Raw genomic sequence first — 17,124 nt, 5'->3', positions numbered from 1 at the left:
CATTATCATTCTTTGCTTTCCTTTTAGGAGTAGTTACTGATATAAATGTCTATGTGCATAATTACTATGTCTTACCATTTTGACTTTGAGGTTACTTTGCTTCCTCTTAACATTCAAAATTAACTAGCAAAAGGTATTAGATTATAAATGGTGAAACTTGAGTTTACTGTCTCAGATGTTGTATAGATTTCCAAACTAAAACATCTGTCTCAACTCTTCATGAAATATTAGTAATACAGCTAAAGAAAACTCTCTAATTTTTTTTTTCAGGAAGAACTGAACCCCATTGTTGTTACGCCACCAATCCAAGCCATAGATCAGGACCGAAATATTCAACCGCCATCAGATAGGCCAGGAATCCTCTATTCCATCCTTGTTGGTTTGTATCTGCTAACATTTTATACTATCAGTTACCGTTCTAGAATCTCAGTTCCAAGGAAATATTTTAAATAACAAAATTTTTTAAATTATTATTTGACATGATTATTACTTTTGTGTATAAACAAATTTTAAAATAACAATTCAATATATTTCCTTCCTCAATTAGTTGGACTGAAATGTGTAGAATGATAAATAAATAACTTTTATGGAAAAAGCAAAGCAATTCAAAGTATTAGAATATTAACCTGCATATTGGTATTTTTCTACATATCAACTTACCATAGAAAGCATTCTCTAGCACCAGCTTTTAATATAAAATGAAAAACATTCCACTTGTATTTTATCTTTGGGTGGACGCTATACATAATTCTGATAATATATGACTGAATTTAAAAAGAGCTATTTTGGAGCCATTTATAAAAAAAGGATGAGAGAGCATAATTACCCAAGGAAATATGATACATGAACATTTGGCAAATATTTTTCTTGAAAAATTCCACAGAAGCTGTTCTAATCCATCCCTATGCATATACTACTGATTGTATCAAAGGCAAAAATGATGAGAAATTGATTATACTGCTCTTCTTAGATTGCTTTTGGTAAAATGTGGATGTTGCTGACTTGTGTAGCCTCTAGACAGACAGAAGCATGTGAGAAAGGCTATATATCTTTTAAGGAAGAAGGGGCCTCTTTTGAAGTGTGCTTGAAAAATAACTTTAATGCAGTTTAGCATTAGCCCTCAACGCCTTTCTGTTCTCTTACTTGAAGCCTATGTGCATACACACATACACAACAACCAACAGATATTAGATTTGCAAATTTTATACTGTATCCTACTTACAAATGCTGTCTGTAAAGAAAATTCTAGCAACTCTGTTTCAAGCCTTTGGTCTTTATAAGGACATAAATATCATAAGCAGAGCTCATATTATTATATTGTAAAAAACTTTCATAAACATAAAACTATTTTAACTCCATAGAGATTTTGGTATAGATAATAGGAAATAAGCATCATTTATTTCATTAACTGAAGGCTTTACTATATGTCAATCACTGTACTAGATGCCAAAGACACAAACATGAGAGATAAATGTTCTAGGTTAGGTAGTCATGGAGTCTGTGGCTAAAAAAAAATTAATAAAAAATTAAAAGATAGATTAAAATACAATATTTACGGCACTCTAAATATAGTTTGAACCACATGTAGGCTCATGGGAGGAAAGCATTAAGCATTTTATGAGAATTGCTTAGGAAGAGTCATTTTAGCAGAAAGACAGGAGTTTCTAGGTGGAAAAAGAGAGAAAAGTATCTGTATAGATAATGCAGCATGTGCAAAAGCCAAAGGATGAAAGTTTAGAATAGACTTGGAGAATTATGATACTCAGAGCCAGTTAGATGCATTGGTGTTCAAGTTTATTTCACTTTTAAAAGTTATTTGCGTTCTTTTTCTCAACAAATGATCACCTACACTTTGAAGCAAGCCATATCACTGACTTTGTGGAGCCGATTTTCTGGCAGTAGAGATAGGCAATAAACAATTACTATAATAAATAAGTGTTTATTATCAAAGGTAGAAAAGTGTGAATGCTATGGGGAAAATCGATCATATGAATGGGATTGGAAGAGCAGAGAAGGACTGTAGTAGATGTTGCAGTATTAAGTAGTATCATCATTACTTGCGTCATCAAAAGCTAAGCTATTAGCAAAAGCTTACAGAGGCTGAGGAAGTTACTCAGGTAGACATCACTGGGAAGAGTCTCTAGGCAGAGATCAAAACTGAAGCTTGCCAGGTGGGTATCAGAAACAACAAGGGGGCCAGAAGTATTGGAAAGAAGTGAGTGAGGTAAAAGTAGAAAGGTGACAGATAAGAAGAAAGCAGAAACTAGAGAGTCTTGTATGTTATTTATCTACTTTGCATTTTTCTCTGAGTGAAATGAGGAGTCAATGAAAAAAATTTTAAAAGAAAAGTGACACAGCGATGGAAAGTTTCATCAGCCTACAACTGTAGGATAATGAATTGTCCCGAACAATGGATATAAACTCTTACAATTATTTGCTCTCACAGCTAAGGTAAATGAATAATATCTTTTTACACTATTTACATTTTTAGAAGGAAGTGAATGGTAGGGGTTGAGAGTGTAGCCTCTGGAAATTGCACCGTCCATGTTAAAAATCATGACTTTAACTCACACTAGACTTATAATTTTAGTTGAGTTATTTAGCCCCTCTTTACCTGAAATTAGTCCTTCTTTTTTCTTCTTTTGAGACAGTGTCTTACTCTGTCACCCAGACTGGAGTGCAGTGGCACAATCATAGCTCACTGAAGCTTCGACCTCCGGGGCTCAAGCGATCCTCCTGCCTTAGCCTCCCAAAGTGCTAGGATTACAGGCGTGGGTCACTACCTGACCAGATTATTATTCTTTAATATGGATTTAACAAAAATAGATCTTTGTACAAAAGAGTTGTGAGAATTTGATCCAATACATTGTAATTGTACATAATAATGCCTGGAAAAAAAGTTCATGCTCAATACATTTTAGTTGACATTGTTATTACCATTAGGAAGGAAAATAAGGCATGTTACCTAAGGCACATCAGTCTGGTACAAATGGAAACACAAAAACAAAAACCAGACACAACATAACACACACACACACACACACACACACACACACACACACACACACACAGAAGAGAATGTCCATAACTCTGACTTCATGTACTTTGTCAAAACTCTTAATTTTCCTTAAATCCATCCAAATATTTCTGAATATATGTGTTTCTCCAAGCTCATGTTAAGTTACCACATGGAGGGCTCCTCTCCTGCTTACATTTGTTATAGACAGTCTCTTGTTTACTATATATGAGGACATGGATGTTGATGTCTATGACAAGGTCATCCAAGGACTGTTGTCAGCCTATTTCAATGGTCCTACTGTCATGATCACCAGTGGCAGAATTATTGACTAGCCAAAAGTCTTCAAAGGAAAAGCTAGAGAATGATGTTCCTAGGGAGTTTATAAAAGTTTAACATATTTCTGGGAATCTAAAAAGACAAGAGCAAACTATATATACTCAGGAAACATTTGGAAAGGCCCTAAGCTGTCATCTCTTGCTGACCTTGAAACTCTGCAAATGTAGTAAGTAAAGGTCAAGATAGAACAACTCCATAAAGCAGCTAGACCTAAAAGATATATCTATAAAACACTCTACCCCCAACAGCAGAATAAGTATTCTTTTCAAGTGCGCCTAGAATGTTCTTCAGTATAGATCATATTAGGCCATAAAACCAATATCATTAAATTGAAAATGATTGAAATAATACGAACTCTATTATCTGACAAAAATGGAATGAAAGTAGAAATTAATAATGAAGGAAACTTTGGAAATTCACAAGTGTGTGGTAATTATACAACATTCTTAAATAATCAGTGACTCAAGGAAGAAATAAAATCAGAAAAATACGTTGAGACAAATAAAAATACATTATAACATGTATTTTAATCTCTAATCAACAACGTAATGTTTATCACAAAGACATTGGAAAAGGTTAAGCAAACTAAAGAAGAAGAGCAGAAGAGAGGTCAGCTGTGGTGGCTCACGCCTATAATTCCAATATTTGGGTGCCTGAGGTAGGTGGATTGCTTGAGCTCTGGAATTTGAGACCAGTCTGGGTAATATAGAGAAACCCCATCCCTACCAAAATACAAAAATTAGCCCGGTGGTGTGCACCTGTGGCCTCAGCTACTGAGGAGGTTATAGTGTGAGAATCACTGGGTCCAGGAAGTCAAGGCTGCATTGAGCCATAATCACACCATTTCACTCCAGCCTGGGTGATGGAGGAGGTTGGAGGTGACTTTAAAAAAAAAGAAAGAAGGAAGGAAGGAAGGAAGGAAGGAAGGAAGGAAGGAAAGAAAGAAGGAAAGCTAAACAACACAATAGAAATAATAGAGACTTCAGTGGAAAATAGTAAAAGAGGGATTAGGAAAACAGTGAAGATAAGAAATCAAGCCAAAATCAATTCTTTGAAATCATAAACATAATTGACAAATCTCTAGCTAGACTGACCGGGAATAAAAGAAATAAGATGCAATTTACTAACTTGGAACAAAAGAGAGGACCTTCTATTTAGCTTACAGGAATAAAAAATGTTATAAGGGAATATTATATACAATTATGCCAACTAGACAAACTAGATGCAATGGACAAATTCCTGGAGGTAAGCTATTCAAATTGACCTCAGAAAAAATAAAAAATCGGGGCAGACTGATAACAAGTAAATTGACTTAGTAATCAAAAAGATCTTCCCACAAAGGAGAATTCTGCATCAGATAGATGCTTTACTGGTAAATTCTACCATTAGAGAACATTTAATACCCCTTCTCTGTTAGTCCATTCTTGCACCACTATAAAGAACTACCTATTACTGGCTAATTTATAAAGAAAAACAGGTTTAAGTGGCCTCAGGAAACTTTCAATCATGGCTGAAAGTGAAGGGGGAAGTTGGCGCATCTTACATAGCCAGAGCAGGAGAGAGAAAGGATGGTGCTACACACTTTTAAACAAACAGATCTTGTGAGAATTCACTCACTGTCACCACTGTTACCAGAACAGCAAGGGGGAAATGTTCCCCCATGATTCAATCAACTCCTACTAGGTCCCTCCTCCTACATTGGAGATTACAATTTAACATGAGATTTTGGTGGGCAAACAAATCCAAGCTATATCATGAAACCACTGGCCCCTCTGAAATCTCATGTCCTTTTCACATTGCACAATACAATAATCCTTTCTCAGCAGTCCCCCAAGTCTTAACTGATTTCAGAATTAACTCAGAAGTCCACAGTCCAAAGTCTCATCTGAGACAAGGCAAGTTCCTTCCGCCTATGAGACTGAAAAAACTTACAAGATATAATGGGGATACAGGCATTGGGTGAATACATCCATTCCAAAAAAGGAAAAATCAGCCAAAGCAAAGGTGCCACAGTTCCCATGGAAATCCAAAACCCAAGAGAGCAGTCATTAAATCTTAAATCTCCAAAATGATCTCCTTTAACTTCATGTCTCATATCCAGGCCACATTGATGCAAGGGGTAGGCTCCCAAGGCCTTGCGCATTTCTGCCTCTATGCCTTTGCACAGCACAGCCCTGTTGTCTGCTTTCTTGGGCTGGTGTTTAGTGCTTGTGGCTTTTCCAGGTGCACAGTGCAAGCTATCAGTGAATCTACCATTCCGGGGTCTGGAGAATAGTTGCCTTCTTCTCACGTCTCCACTAGGCAGTGCCCCAGTGGGAACTCTGTGTGGGGGCTCCCACCTCACATTTCCCTTCCACGGTGCCCTGGTAGAGGTCTTCCATGAGGGCTCCACCCCTGCAGAAGACTTCTGCCTAGACATCCAGACATTTCCGTGCATCCTTTGAAATGTGAGCGGAGGCTTCCAAGCCTCAACTCTTGTCCTCTGTGTATCCACAGGTTTAACATCACATGGAAGCTGCCAAGGCTAATGACTTGCATGCTCTGAAGCAGAGGCCTGAGATATATCTGGGGACCATGTAGGCATGGCTAGAGATGGAATGGCTAGATGCAGGGAGCAGTGTCCTGAGGTTGCACAGGGCAGTGCAGCCATGAGCCTGGCCCACAAAACCATCATTTCCCCCTAAGCCTCAAGGCCTGTGATGGAAAAGGCTGCCATGAAGGTCTCTGAAAGAAAAGTATAATCTGTGGACCCCTTAATCATATATGTAGATGAAATTTCTGCTTCTAATTATGTTATCAAGCCTTACCATTTTTAATGTAAATGTTAATAGCTATCAAGCACTGTTTCAGCACTGTCATTAATAATGATATCATACAATATGTATTTCTTTCTAATAATACAAGAAAGTTTGCTGACTTTAGCTTGTAACAGTAGCTTGTAGTATTAGGTACTTTTATATGAGCACCTAATGTGTGAAAAGTAATATGTATTAAATATCATATATATGATTTATGTGATACATACTAAATTATAAATATTATTGTTAACAATAATTTTTCTTATTTTTCAAAGTATGATTATAATAATATTAATATTCTGGCAACTAAAATGTTGGTGCCACATATTAAGAATGGAGATACCAGAGCCAGAAATTTTGGTTTAATTTTTTTTTATAAACCTTCATTAACTCTGGTAGGTATTACAAAGTATTAGCACTTTCATGGCCAGGTATACGGTATAATCATATTGGAAATATGAAGAGAAAGACACATTTTTTATCCCTTCCTCAATGCATATATCACATTGAGAAGGGATGAAAATGTTCCTGGGCCTTACATTTCTTCTATGGTGTATTTCATATTTCACAGTTATCAGAAAAAGTCCATATTTTTTCTTTGTATCCTTTTTTGCTTTCTTATTTTTTGTTTATATTTTCTTTTGTTTCATGATCCTTGTGCTACACAACCGAGTTCTTTTAACTGAACACTTATAGCTGAGCACATGTGGTTTTTCAAACATTATGTAACCTTAAATATACCCCCTGAGGTGCATTTTTCCTCATGCCTTACCATTCTCCAGAATGCTTCTTCTAATTTTACTGTACTTCTACATTTTGGAAATTATTTTTTAAAGAAAATATTTATAGAATTTATGTAAAATAGTCTGTTTAATCGTATGTGCACCTGCCTTTTAAGAAGGCAAAAGTGAAAGCTACCAAACTTCTGAAGGCCTGATCCCAGAACTGAATCAGTAGAAATAATCCGCCATCATATATTGGTCAAAGCAAGAACAATTCCTGCCCAGATTTAAGGTGAGAGGAATAAAAGAGTATTTTACTTGTTAGGAAACAAAAAATGTTTTCCATCTTAGATCTAATTCAAGTAATTCAAGGAGATGAGAAGGTTCATAAAGTGGAGCTCTGAACTTAAAGATGTAAGTAAGTTTAGGCAAGATTGTGTGTGGATGTTAGTGTATTATTCCATTTTCATGCTGCTGATAAAGACATACTGGAGACTACTCAATTTACAAAAGAAAGAAGTTTAACGGACTTACAGTTACACATGGCTGGGAAGGCCTCACAATCATGGCAGAAAGTTAATGGCATGTCTCACATGGCAAAACAAGAAAAGAGAGCTTGTGGATGGAAACTCCCCTTTTTAATACCATCACATCTTGTGAGATGTACTCACTTTCATGAGAAGAGTACGGGAAAGACCCACCTTCATGATTCAATTACCTCCCACAAGGTTCCTTCCATGAGATGCGGGAACTGTGGGAGTTACAATTCAAGATGAGATTTCGGTGGGGACACAGCCGAAACCATATCATTGTTAATGATAACTACATTTTATAATGAATACATAATTTTTCTGATCCTTCATCCCATGAGTTAAAAAATATTTTAGAGTACACACTCTTAATATTTAAGAATTATACATGTATTTTATCAGTCATTAAAGTTTCAACGTTCAGATATCACATACAAAATGATTAATTGTATTACATATAAGTCAACATTATAAATAATTGTATTAATTACATCAAAATTGTCAGTTTGACTTTATTTATGGTCTGCCTGGATCGCTATGGTTTTGACCATGGTCAGGAATAACATGACTGATTAAGCTGTTTTAGCAGAGGAATGGAAAGTGATTTTTCCATCTCTGTTGGTGTTCACTTCTGCACACATCATTAGTGTTACTTTTAATCTCAGGTTTATTTGCAGACGTATTTCTCAGCTATTTCTTCATTTTTTGAGCTTTAGTTTGGTGTAAAATTAATACTGTAAAATACAGATCCCTTTACCTGGCCAAATGTAAACTAAAAGTCATTGCAATGTATTGAAAGCAAACAAACAGGAGAGAATGCTGCTTGTGATGCTTACTTTTATGTGTCAGCATGACTGGTTTAAGGCACATAGAAAGAGCTGGCAAAACATTATTTCTGGGTCTAAGAGATTGTTTCAAAAAGACACTAATATTTCAATCAGAAGACTGAGTGAAGAAGATCTGCTCTCACCAATATGGGCAAGCATCATCCAGTCCATTGAGGGCCTGAATAGAACAAAAAGACAGAGGAACGGTGAGTTCTCTCTTCTTGAACTGGAACTTCCATCTTCTGCCATCAAACATTAGAGTGCTTAGTTCTCAGGCTTTCAGATTCTGAGACTTATACCAGTGGCTCCCCTGGTTCTTAGGCCTCTGGACCTAGCAAAAAATGCACCACCAATTTTTCTGGTTCTCTAATTTGCAGATGGTAAATGGTCTTAGCATTCATAACAAATGATATGCCTTGGCTGTGTCACCACCCAAATCTCATTTTGAATTCCCACATGTTGTGGGAGGGACAAGGTGGGAGGAAATTGAGTAATGGGGGCAAGGCTTTCCTGTGCTGTTACTGTAATAGTGAATAAGTCTCATAAGTTCTGATAATATTTTCAAAAAGAGGAGTTCCCCTGCACAAGGGCTCTCTCTCTTTGCCTGCTGCCATCCGTGTAAAATGTGACTTGCTCCTCTTTGCCTTCCACCATGATTGTGAGGTTTCCCTAGTCATGTGGAACTGTAAGTCCAGTTAAACCTTTTTCTTTTGTAAATTGCCCAGTCTCTGGTATGTCTTTATCAGCAGTGTGGAAATGAACTAATACAGTAAATTGGTAACAGAAATGGAGTGTTGCTGAAAATAGACCCAAAAATGTGGAAATGACTTTGGAACTGGGTAACAGGCAGAGATTGGAACAGTTCGCAGGGCTCAGTAGAAGACAGGAAGATGTGGGAAAGTTTGGAGCTCTCTAGAGACTTACTGAATGGCTTTGACCAAAATGCTGATAATGATATTAACAATGAAATCCAGCCTGAGGTGGTCTCAGATGAAGATGAGGAACTTGTTGGTGACTGGAGCAAAGGTGACTCTTGCTGTGTTTTAGCAAAGAGACTGGCAGCATTTTGCCCCTGCCCTACAGAATTATGGAACTTTGAACTTGAGAGAGTTGATTGAGGGTATCTGGTGGAAGAAATTTCTAAGTAGCAAAGTATTCAAGATGTGACTTGGGTGCTGTTAAAGGCATTCAGTTTTATTAGGGAAATGGCATAAAAGTTCAAAAAATTTACAGCTTGATAATTTGATAGAAAAGAAAATCCCATTTTCTGAGGATAAATTCAAGCTGGCTGCAGAAATTTGAATAAGTAAGGAGGAGCTGTATGTTAATCCTGAAGATAATGGGACAAATGTCTCCAGGGTATGTCAGAGGTCTTCATGACAGCCCCTCCCACCACCAGCCTGGAGGCCTGGGGGAGAAAAAATGGTTTTGTGGGCTGTGCCCAGGATCCCTGTGCTGTGTGCAGCCTTGGAACTTGTTTTCTTGTGTCCCAACTGCTCCAGCTATGGTTGTAAGGGACCAACATAGAGCTGGGGCCCTGCCTTCAGAAGGTGCAAGCCACAAGCTTCAGCAGCTTCCACATGGTATTGAGCCTGTGAATGCAGAGAAGTCAAGAATTAAGGTTTGGGAAGCTCAACCTAGATTTCAGAAGATGTGTGGAAATGCCTTGTATGTCAAGGCGGAACTATGCTTCAGTGGCAGGGCTCTCATGAAGAACCTGTGCTAGTGCAGTGCAGGAGGGAAACTTGGGGTCAGAGCCTCCACACAGAGTCCCTACTGGGGCATCACCTAGAGGAGCTGTGAGAAGATGGCCACCATCCTACAGAACCCAGAATGGTAGATCCACCAACAGCTTGAACAGTACGTCTGGAAAAACCACAGACACCCAACACCAGCCCATGAAAGCAGCCAGGAGGGGGCTACACTCTGTAAAACAACAGGGGTGGAGTTGTCCAAGGCTGTGGAAGCACACCACTTACATCAGTGTCACCTGGATGTGAGAAATGGAGTCAAAGGAGATCATTTCAGAGCTTGAAGATTTGACTTATCTGCTGAGTTTTGGACTTGGGGGCTGTAGTCCCTTTGTTTTGGCCAATTTCTCCCATTTGGAATGGCTGTATTTACCTGATGCCTGTATCCCCACTGTATCTAGAAAGTTACTAACCTGCTTTTGATTTTACAGATGCATAGGTAGAAGGAACTTGCCTTGTCTCCAGTGAGACTTTGGACTGTGGACTTTTGAGTTAATACTGAAATGAGTTAACACTTTGGAGGACTATTGAGAAGGGATGATTTATTTTGAAGTGTGGGGACATGAAATTTGGGAGAGGACAGGTGCAGAATGATATGGTTTGGCTGTGTCCCAGCCAAATCTCACCTAGAGATGAGATCTCACTATGCTACGCAGGCTGGTCTCAAACTCCTGACACAGGTGATCCGCCCATCTCAGCCTCCCAAGTGCTGGGATTATAGGCATGAGCCACTGTGCCTAGCGGTAGATCTCATCTTGAATTCCCACGTGTTGTGGGAGGGACGATATGGGAGATAATTGAATAATGGGGGCAAGTCTTTCCCCTGCTGTTCTCAGGATAGTGAATAGTCTCACAAGATCTGATGGTTTTAAAAAGAGGAGTTCCCCTGCAGAAGCTCTCTCTGTCTCTCTTTGCCTGCTGCCATCCATGTAAGAAGTGACTTGCTTCTCCTTGCCTCCCACCATGATTGTGAGGCTTCCCCAGCCACGTGGAACTGTAAGTTCCAATTAAATCTTTTTCTTTTGTAAATTGCACAGTCTTGGGTATGTCTTTTCGGCCGTGTGAAAATGGACTAATACAACAAATTCCCATAACCAATCAGCCAATTGATTGAGAGAATCTCTCTCTCTCTCTCTCTCTCTCTCTCTCTGTCTCTCTTTCTCACTGTCAGTACTAATATGTCCTTATAGCCTATTTGTTTTGTTTCCCTAAAGAAATCTGAATAATACACTGCTGCTAATCCCTTCACATTGTATACTTGCCACATCTCCCTCAAGATTCCTTGCTTGTCTCTAAAATATACAGAGACACACTGTCAGTCAGTATATAAAGCATTAGCTAAGTTTACCTTTGTATTATTTTATTTAAAGATAAATATAAAATTAAAGTCTGAATAGGAGTGGTAATAACATGGGTCTATGCCCCTAAAACATTAAAGCTTAAGATCTATGCATTTCACTATATGTAAATTGAATCAATCAATAAAGAAAAATACATTTATACTTTTTTTTCTCAATTTGATTTTAGGGGTTACCACAGTACACAATAGGAAAAATTTTGTCTAGATAATTGGACAATAAAAATAGCATTTTAGAAAGTTTCCTTCAGTGATTATAAGGGAATGGAATGCCAGAAGATATTAGTAGGCTATCACTGTGGTACAAGTATGAAATAACAAAGTTCTGAGTAAGGTAAGAGATTAGGACTATGACAAAGAAACACATGAGAGACACTTTCTAAGGTAAGAAAGAATCACTTGGAGAATGTATAGAGAATTGGCTAGTAAAAGTAACTTGAGGATTTGAAGCCACATAGTCAGAAAAAATGGTGGTACTATTAGCAATAACCTAGTTACTGAATTTTGTAATTATTGAAATGTTTAAAAAATAGATATGAACATATCATGTACCATGAAGAGGTGACTTTCAAACTTTAAAGGCTACAAGAATTCAGTGAGATTATTCAAAGTGCATTTTCTTGACCTCCCTTTTCAGAGCTTCTGATTCAGAAGATCTGGGACAAGATCTTGGTCTTTCTAGTGTGGGTATGCCTGAACTATACTCTCAGAAGCATTGTCATAAATATGCATAGGAAAAGCAACCCAATAAAATCTTTGGTAAAATTTTTTGAAGTTGAGATATTGGCTACTAATATAAGAATTTTAGTTCTCCTTAATAATATGTAAAATTTTATTTGAATTAGTTTGGTGGCTATTATACAGTTATTAAAAACACTTTGGATAAGAAAATGAAGTTTGTTATTTATAACAAACAGCTGAAAAATACGTTTTGCAAAGGAGATTTAGAACTGAAGATTTTTGGAAGATGTAAAAGCAGGACAAAGGTAGTTTACTTTTTGCATTTATAATTATCAAAGAATGCACTAAGGAAATGTAGTAGCTGAAAAGAAAAAGTGCTAAAGTTAAAATTAATGGAAGAAAATAATGAAAATTAGAGGTAATATTTCTAATATACATTTGAAACTAGGGATAACTTGATACAAAAACAAATGTGTTATTAGGGCATAGATGAAAATAATGGTTAAAATTATCAACGAAATTCTAGTTACGTAAAAGGGGTAGCAGATGAATTTAATGTCAGAGGAATGGAATATTAATATAATTAGTCCCAAGATCAAATAAGGGAATGACTAAAAAAATAAAACGCAGAGCTTTGGAGATGGTTCAGAAGCAGCTATATTTTTAGATGAATTAAGTTTTGCTAAATAGAGTTTATATTACATTTTCTAAGTGGGATAAAGAAGGGATTCTGTAGGGTCTTTGAACTTAGGTATTTCTATTCTTGTACAATGTTTTTACATTTCAATACCTTGGCTTCTGCAGGGTATTCAGCATTCATGGGTCATTAAAAGATTTTCCCCAAAAAATTACCTGGAAAAAAGTTACATGTTATAATTGTTTTTGTTCTACCAAAGGAAATTGTGGGTGTTTTCATAAGCAGTGTTTTATTGAAACTGACCATAATTTCTATATATCTAGAATGTGAAAATTTGAGGAATTATCACAAATCTTCATGGCACCCAGAAGACAGTGTTCTCTTTTACTTTTGTGTTAATCAGGTTATTAATTTTATATGTAAAGATATATATTTTTGGTGGGGAAGGGAAAAATTTGATACTGTATTTTTTTAGGTAGTGCTCCTTTGAAGTATATTAGATGTACATTTTCAAATATATCAAGTATTTAAAACAAATGCTTTCCTGAATGGGACTCTTTGGGTAAAAATTACAGAGGTGAACTTAAGTTCATCTTGGCGGTAAAGGAAATTCATTGAAAGGACTTTGATTTCTTCCAGAATTCAAGGAACTGTCAAAAACTATAACATTTTAAGAAGCAGAAACAGGAATTTCAAGATGAGGGATTAGAGGACCTTTCCTCTAGATGCCCATTATTTTCGTGGCACAGATTGTACATCCATCTTCTGATTCTTTGCTCTAAATAAAAATTGTTGAAAGATGAAGTGATAATTATATGGTTTAGGTCAGGCATCCACACTTCCTTCCATTTACTATATGTATGGAATCAGAAGTTCTATGCTAATAAATGATGGGCAAATACAGCTATGAGAAAAAACTGTGAAGGTATAAACACTTTAAAAATAATGTGAAGCAAAAGGCAATTAAAAGAAGGAAAAGTTAATCTTTACAATCAACATTGCAGAACAATTGGACAGCCATATGTAAACAAATAAACTGCAATCCATACCTTACACTATGTACAAAAACCAACTTGAAAGACTTTCTATACATAATGTAAGAGCTAAAACTATAAAGCATCTAAAAGATAATATTGGTAAAATTTTTTATGAACTTAGGGTTGGCAACAATTTCTTTTTTGTTGTTGTTTGGAGATGGAGTTTTGCTCTTGTTGCCCAGAGTGGAGTGCAATGGTGCAATCTCGGCTCACCACAACCTCTACCTCCCAGGTTCAAGCAATTTTCCTGCCTCAGCCTCCCGAGTACCTATGATTACAGGCATGTGCCACCACGCCTGGCTAATTCTGTATTTTTAGTAGACACGGGGTTTCTCCATGTTGATCAGGCTGGTTTCGAACTCCTGACCTCAGGTGATCCCCCGACCTTGGCCTCCCAAAGTGCTGGGATTACAGGCGTGAGTCACTGCACCTGGCTGGCAACAATTTATTAAATATAACAAATGCAAATCTATAAAAGAAAAAATTTAAAATTTGACTTCATCAAAGTAAAAATGCATTTGCTCTTCAAAAGACACTGATAATAGACTGATAAAGCAACTGATAGAAAAGGAGAATATATTTGCAAAATGTATTCAACAAGTGACTTGTTTGGGGAATATATGAAAACACAATTTAATAAAAATGAGACAATTATAAAATGGCAAAAAGGTTTAACAAATTATTACAGATTTACAAAAAAAAAGAATGTGAAAAATTGCTCAATATCATTAGCTAATTGGGAAATGCAAACTAATACCTCCATGAATATCACTACATACACACCAGAATGGCCAAAATTTTAAAAAGACTGACAATATCAAGTGTTGGTGAAAATATGGGGGATCTGAAATGCCCATATGTGGCTGGTAAGAATGTAAAATGGTATACACACATTGGAAAAATAGTTTGGCAATTTCTTTACAAGTTAAACATTACTGAACAATTAAAATATTATATTATTGATACATAGCAACTTGGATGAATCTCTAATGCTTTATACTGAGTTGAAAGTAGCCAATCTCCAAATCTTTATACTATACAATTCCATCTAAATGTCATTCTCATAAAAATGAAAGTATGGTGGTGGTGAACAAATCAGTGGTTGCGAAGGATTAAACTTTGGGGTTGGAATACACAAAGTAGTTATTTCATCATAAAACCATTCTATATCCTGATTGTGGTATTGACTACACAAACGTATACATAACTGAAAATTAATAGACTTGCTACCTGCCCACAAATTCTTTTTTGTTTTTTTTTTTCTTTTTTTCTTTTGAGACAGAGTCTGGCTCTGTGCAATGGCATAATCCCAGCTCACCGCAACCTCCGCCTCGTGGGTTCAAGTGATTGTCCTGCCTCAGCCTCCCAAGGAGCTGGGACTACAGGCATGCACCACCACGCCCAACTAATTTTTGTATTTTTAGTAGAAACGAGTTTCCACCATTTTGGCCAGCATGGCTTCAATCTCTTGACCTCGTGATCTGCCCACCTTGGCCTCCCAAAGTGCTGGGATTACAGGTGTGAGCCACTGCAACTGGCCCAAAAATTCTTAATGCAACATTTAGACATACACATATCACATAGCCTAGCCATTACACTCCTAGATATTTACTCAAGATAAATGAAAGCAGAGATTCATTCAGAGATGTATACAAGACAGTTCATAGCAGCTTTATTTGTGACTGGAGGCAACTCAAGTGTTCATCAACATGTGAATAGATAAATGAATTGTAGTATATCCATACAATAGAATAACACCTAGGCAATAGAAATAAATAAACTATTGATAAACGAAACAACATGGACTTCACAATCATTATGCTAATCGAAAGAAGCCAGACACACCTAAGAAAAGAATATATACTGTAAGGACGGGCAGGGTGGTTCATGCCTGTAATCCCACCCTGTTGGGAGGCTGAGGCCAGTGGATCACCTGAGGGCAGGAGTTTGAGACCAGCCTGGCCAACATAGTGAAACCCCATCTCCACTAAAAATACAAAAATTAGCTGGGCGTGGTGGCAGGCACCTGAAATCTCAGCTACTCAGGAGGTTGAGGCAGGAGAATCGCTTGAACTCAGGAGGCAGAAGTTGCAGTGAGCCGAGACAGCACCATTGCACTCCAGACTAGGAGAAAGAGCAAAACTCTGCTTCAAAAAGAAAAAAAAAAAAAAAAAGAAGAATACATACTGTATAAATGATTCCATTCCTATTTTGCTAACAGAAAGTGATCAGTGTTTGCATAGAGTGAGAGATATGAATGGAGAAAGGAAACGTTGTCATAAGGAAATTTCTGGCAATTATGGATAGGCTTAGTGTCTTAATGGTGATACTATCTTGATAACACATGTGTTAAAAATTCTACATTTTAAATATATGAAGATAATCATGTAGCATTTTCTTCTTTATCCTACAGAAAACCTGAATTCATGTAAATTGACATGTTGGGATTGATATTTCTCCTAAGTCTCTCTTTTATTTTTCTTGAGTCAGAGTCTTGTTCTGTTGCCCAGGCTGGAGAGAAGTGGTGGGATCTTGGCTCATTGCAAGCTCCGCCTCTGGGTTCACACCATTCTTCTGCCTCAGCCTCCCAAGTAGCTGGGACTACAGGTGCCCGCCACCATGCCCAGCTAATTTTTTTGTATTTTTAGTAGAGACAGGGTTTCACCATGTTGCCCAGGATGGTCTTGATCTCCTGACCTCGTGATCCGCCTGCCTCGGCCTCCCAAAGTGCTGGGTTTACAGGCGTGAGCCAATGCGCCTGGCCCTAAGTCTCTTTTAATCTACAGTGGTTCTCTTTCCATGTATTTTTAAATTGTTTTCTTGTGATTCATTTATTGAGAAGTCAAGTTGTTTATAGTATGGAGTTTCTCATCATCTTGATTGTACTTTCTTTGGTTTAACTTTACGTGCTACTCTGTCCCATATGTTTCCTATAAATTTTGACAGTTAATCAAATAACATTTTTTGTTTGTTTCTCTGTTGGGTTTTCTCAAAACTGTTTCATAGATGGTATAATAGTCTGATTGGGCTGCCATTAAAAAACACCCTAGACTTAGTAGCTTAAGCAATAGTAAGGTGTTTTCTCACAATTCAGGAGGCTGCAGGCCTGAGATCAAGGTACTTTTGTGGTTAGTTTTTGATGAAGCTTCTCTGGCTGCTTTCTTGTGTCTTCACATAGCCTTTCCTCTGTGTACCCTTGGACAGAGCGAGAGGGAAGAGAGAGAAAGAGAGACAAAGAGAACACCAGTCCCATCAGATTTAAGAGCCCACCCATATAAACTCATTTAGTCTAGTTACCTTCTTAAAAGGCTCTATCTCTCTATAATAGTCACATTGGGTGTAAGGGCTTCAACATAAAATTGTTAATGGTGAGGGGGACAACTCAGGCCATAGCAGATCATGTTGAATTAATTATTCTATTGAGAGGTA

General features: G+C 37.2%; 1 protein-coding gene across 11 annotated transcripts in view; it reads left to right on the top strand.

Moving 5' to 3' along the window:
* The window catches only part of LOC105496640 (protocadherin related 15), a 1,825,405-nt gene that overhangs the window by 1,398,879 nt on the left and 409,402 nt on the right, over positions 1 to 17,124 (top strand). For all 11 annotated transcript variants that reach the window (XM_071069550.1, XM_071069551.1, XM_024797557.2 and 8 more), the window contains one exon: positions 271 to 379. In XM_071069550.1, the coding sequence (XP_070925651.1) occupies positions 271 to 379 (109 nt within the window). The remainder of the gene's footprint in view (positions 1 to 270; positions 380 to 17,124) is intronic.

This window comes from Macaca nemestrina, chromosome 9 (assembly GCF_043159975.1).
Source record: "Macaca nemestrina isolate mMacNem1 chromosome 9, mMacNem.hap1, whole genome shotgun sequence".
NCBI classification, from domain to species: Eukaryota; Metazoa; Chordata; class Mammalia; order Primates; family Cercopithecidae; genus Macaca; species Macaca nemestrina.
The sequence above is the reverse complement of the archived record's forward strand: the minus strand, read 5'-3'. Positions and strand labels throughout refer to the sequence as shown.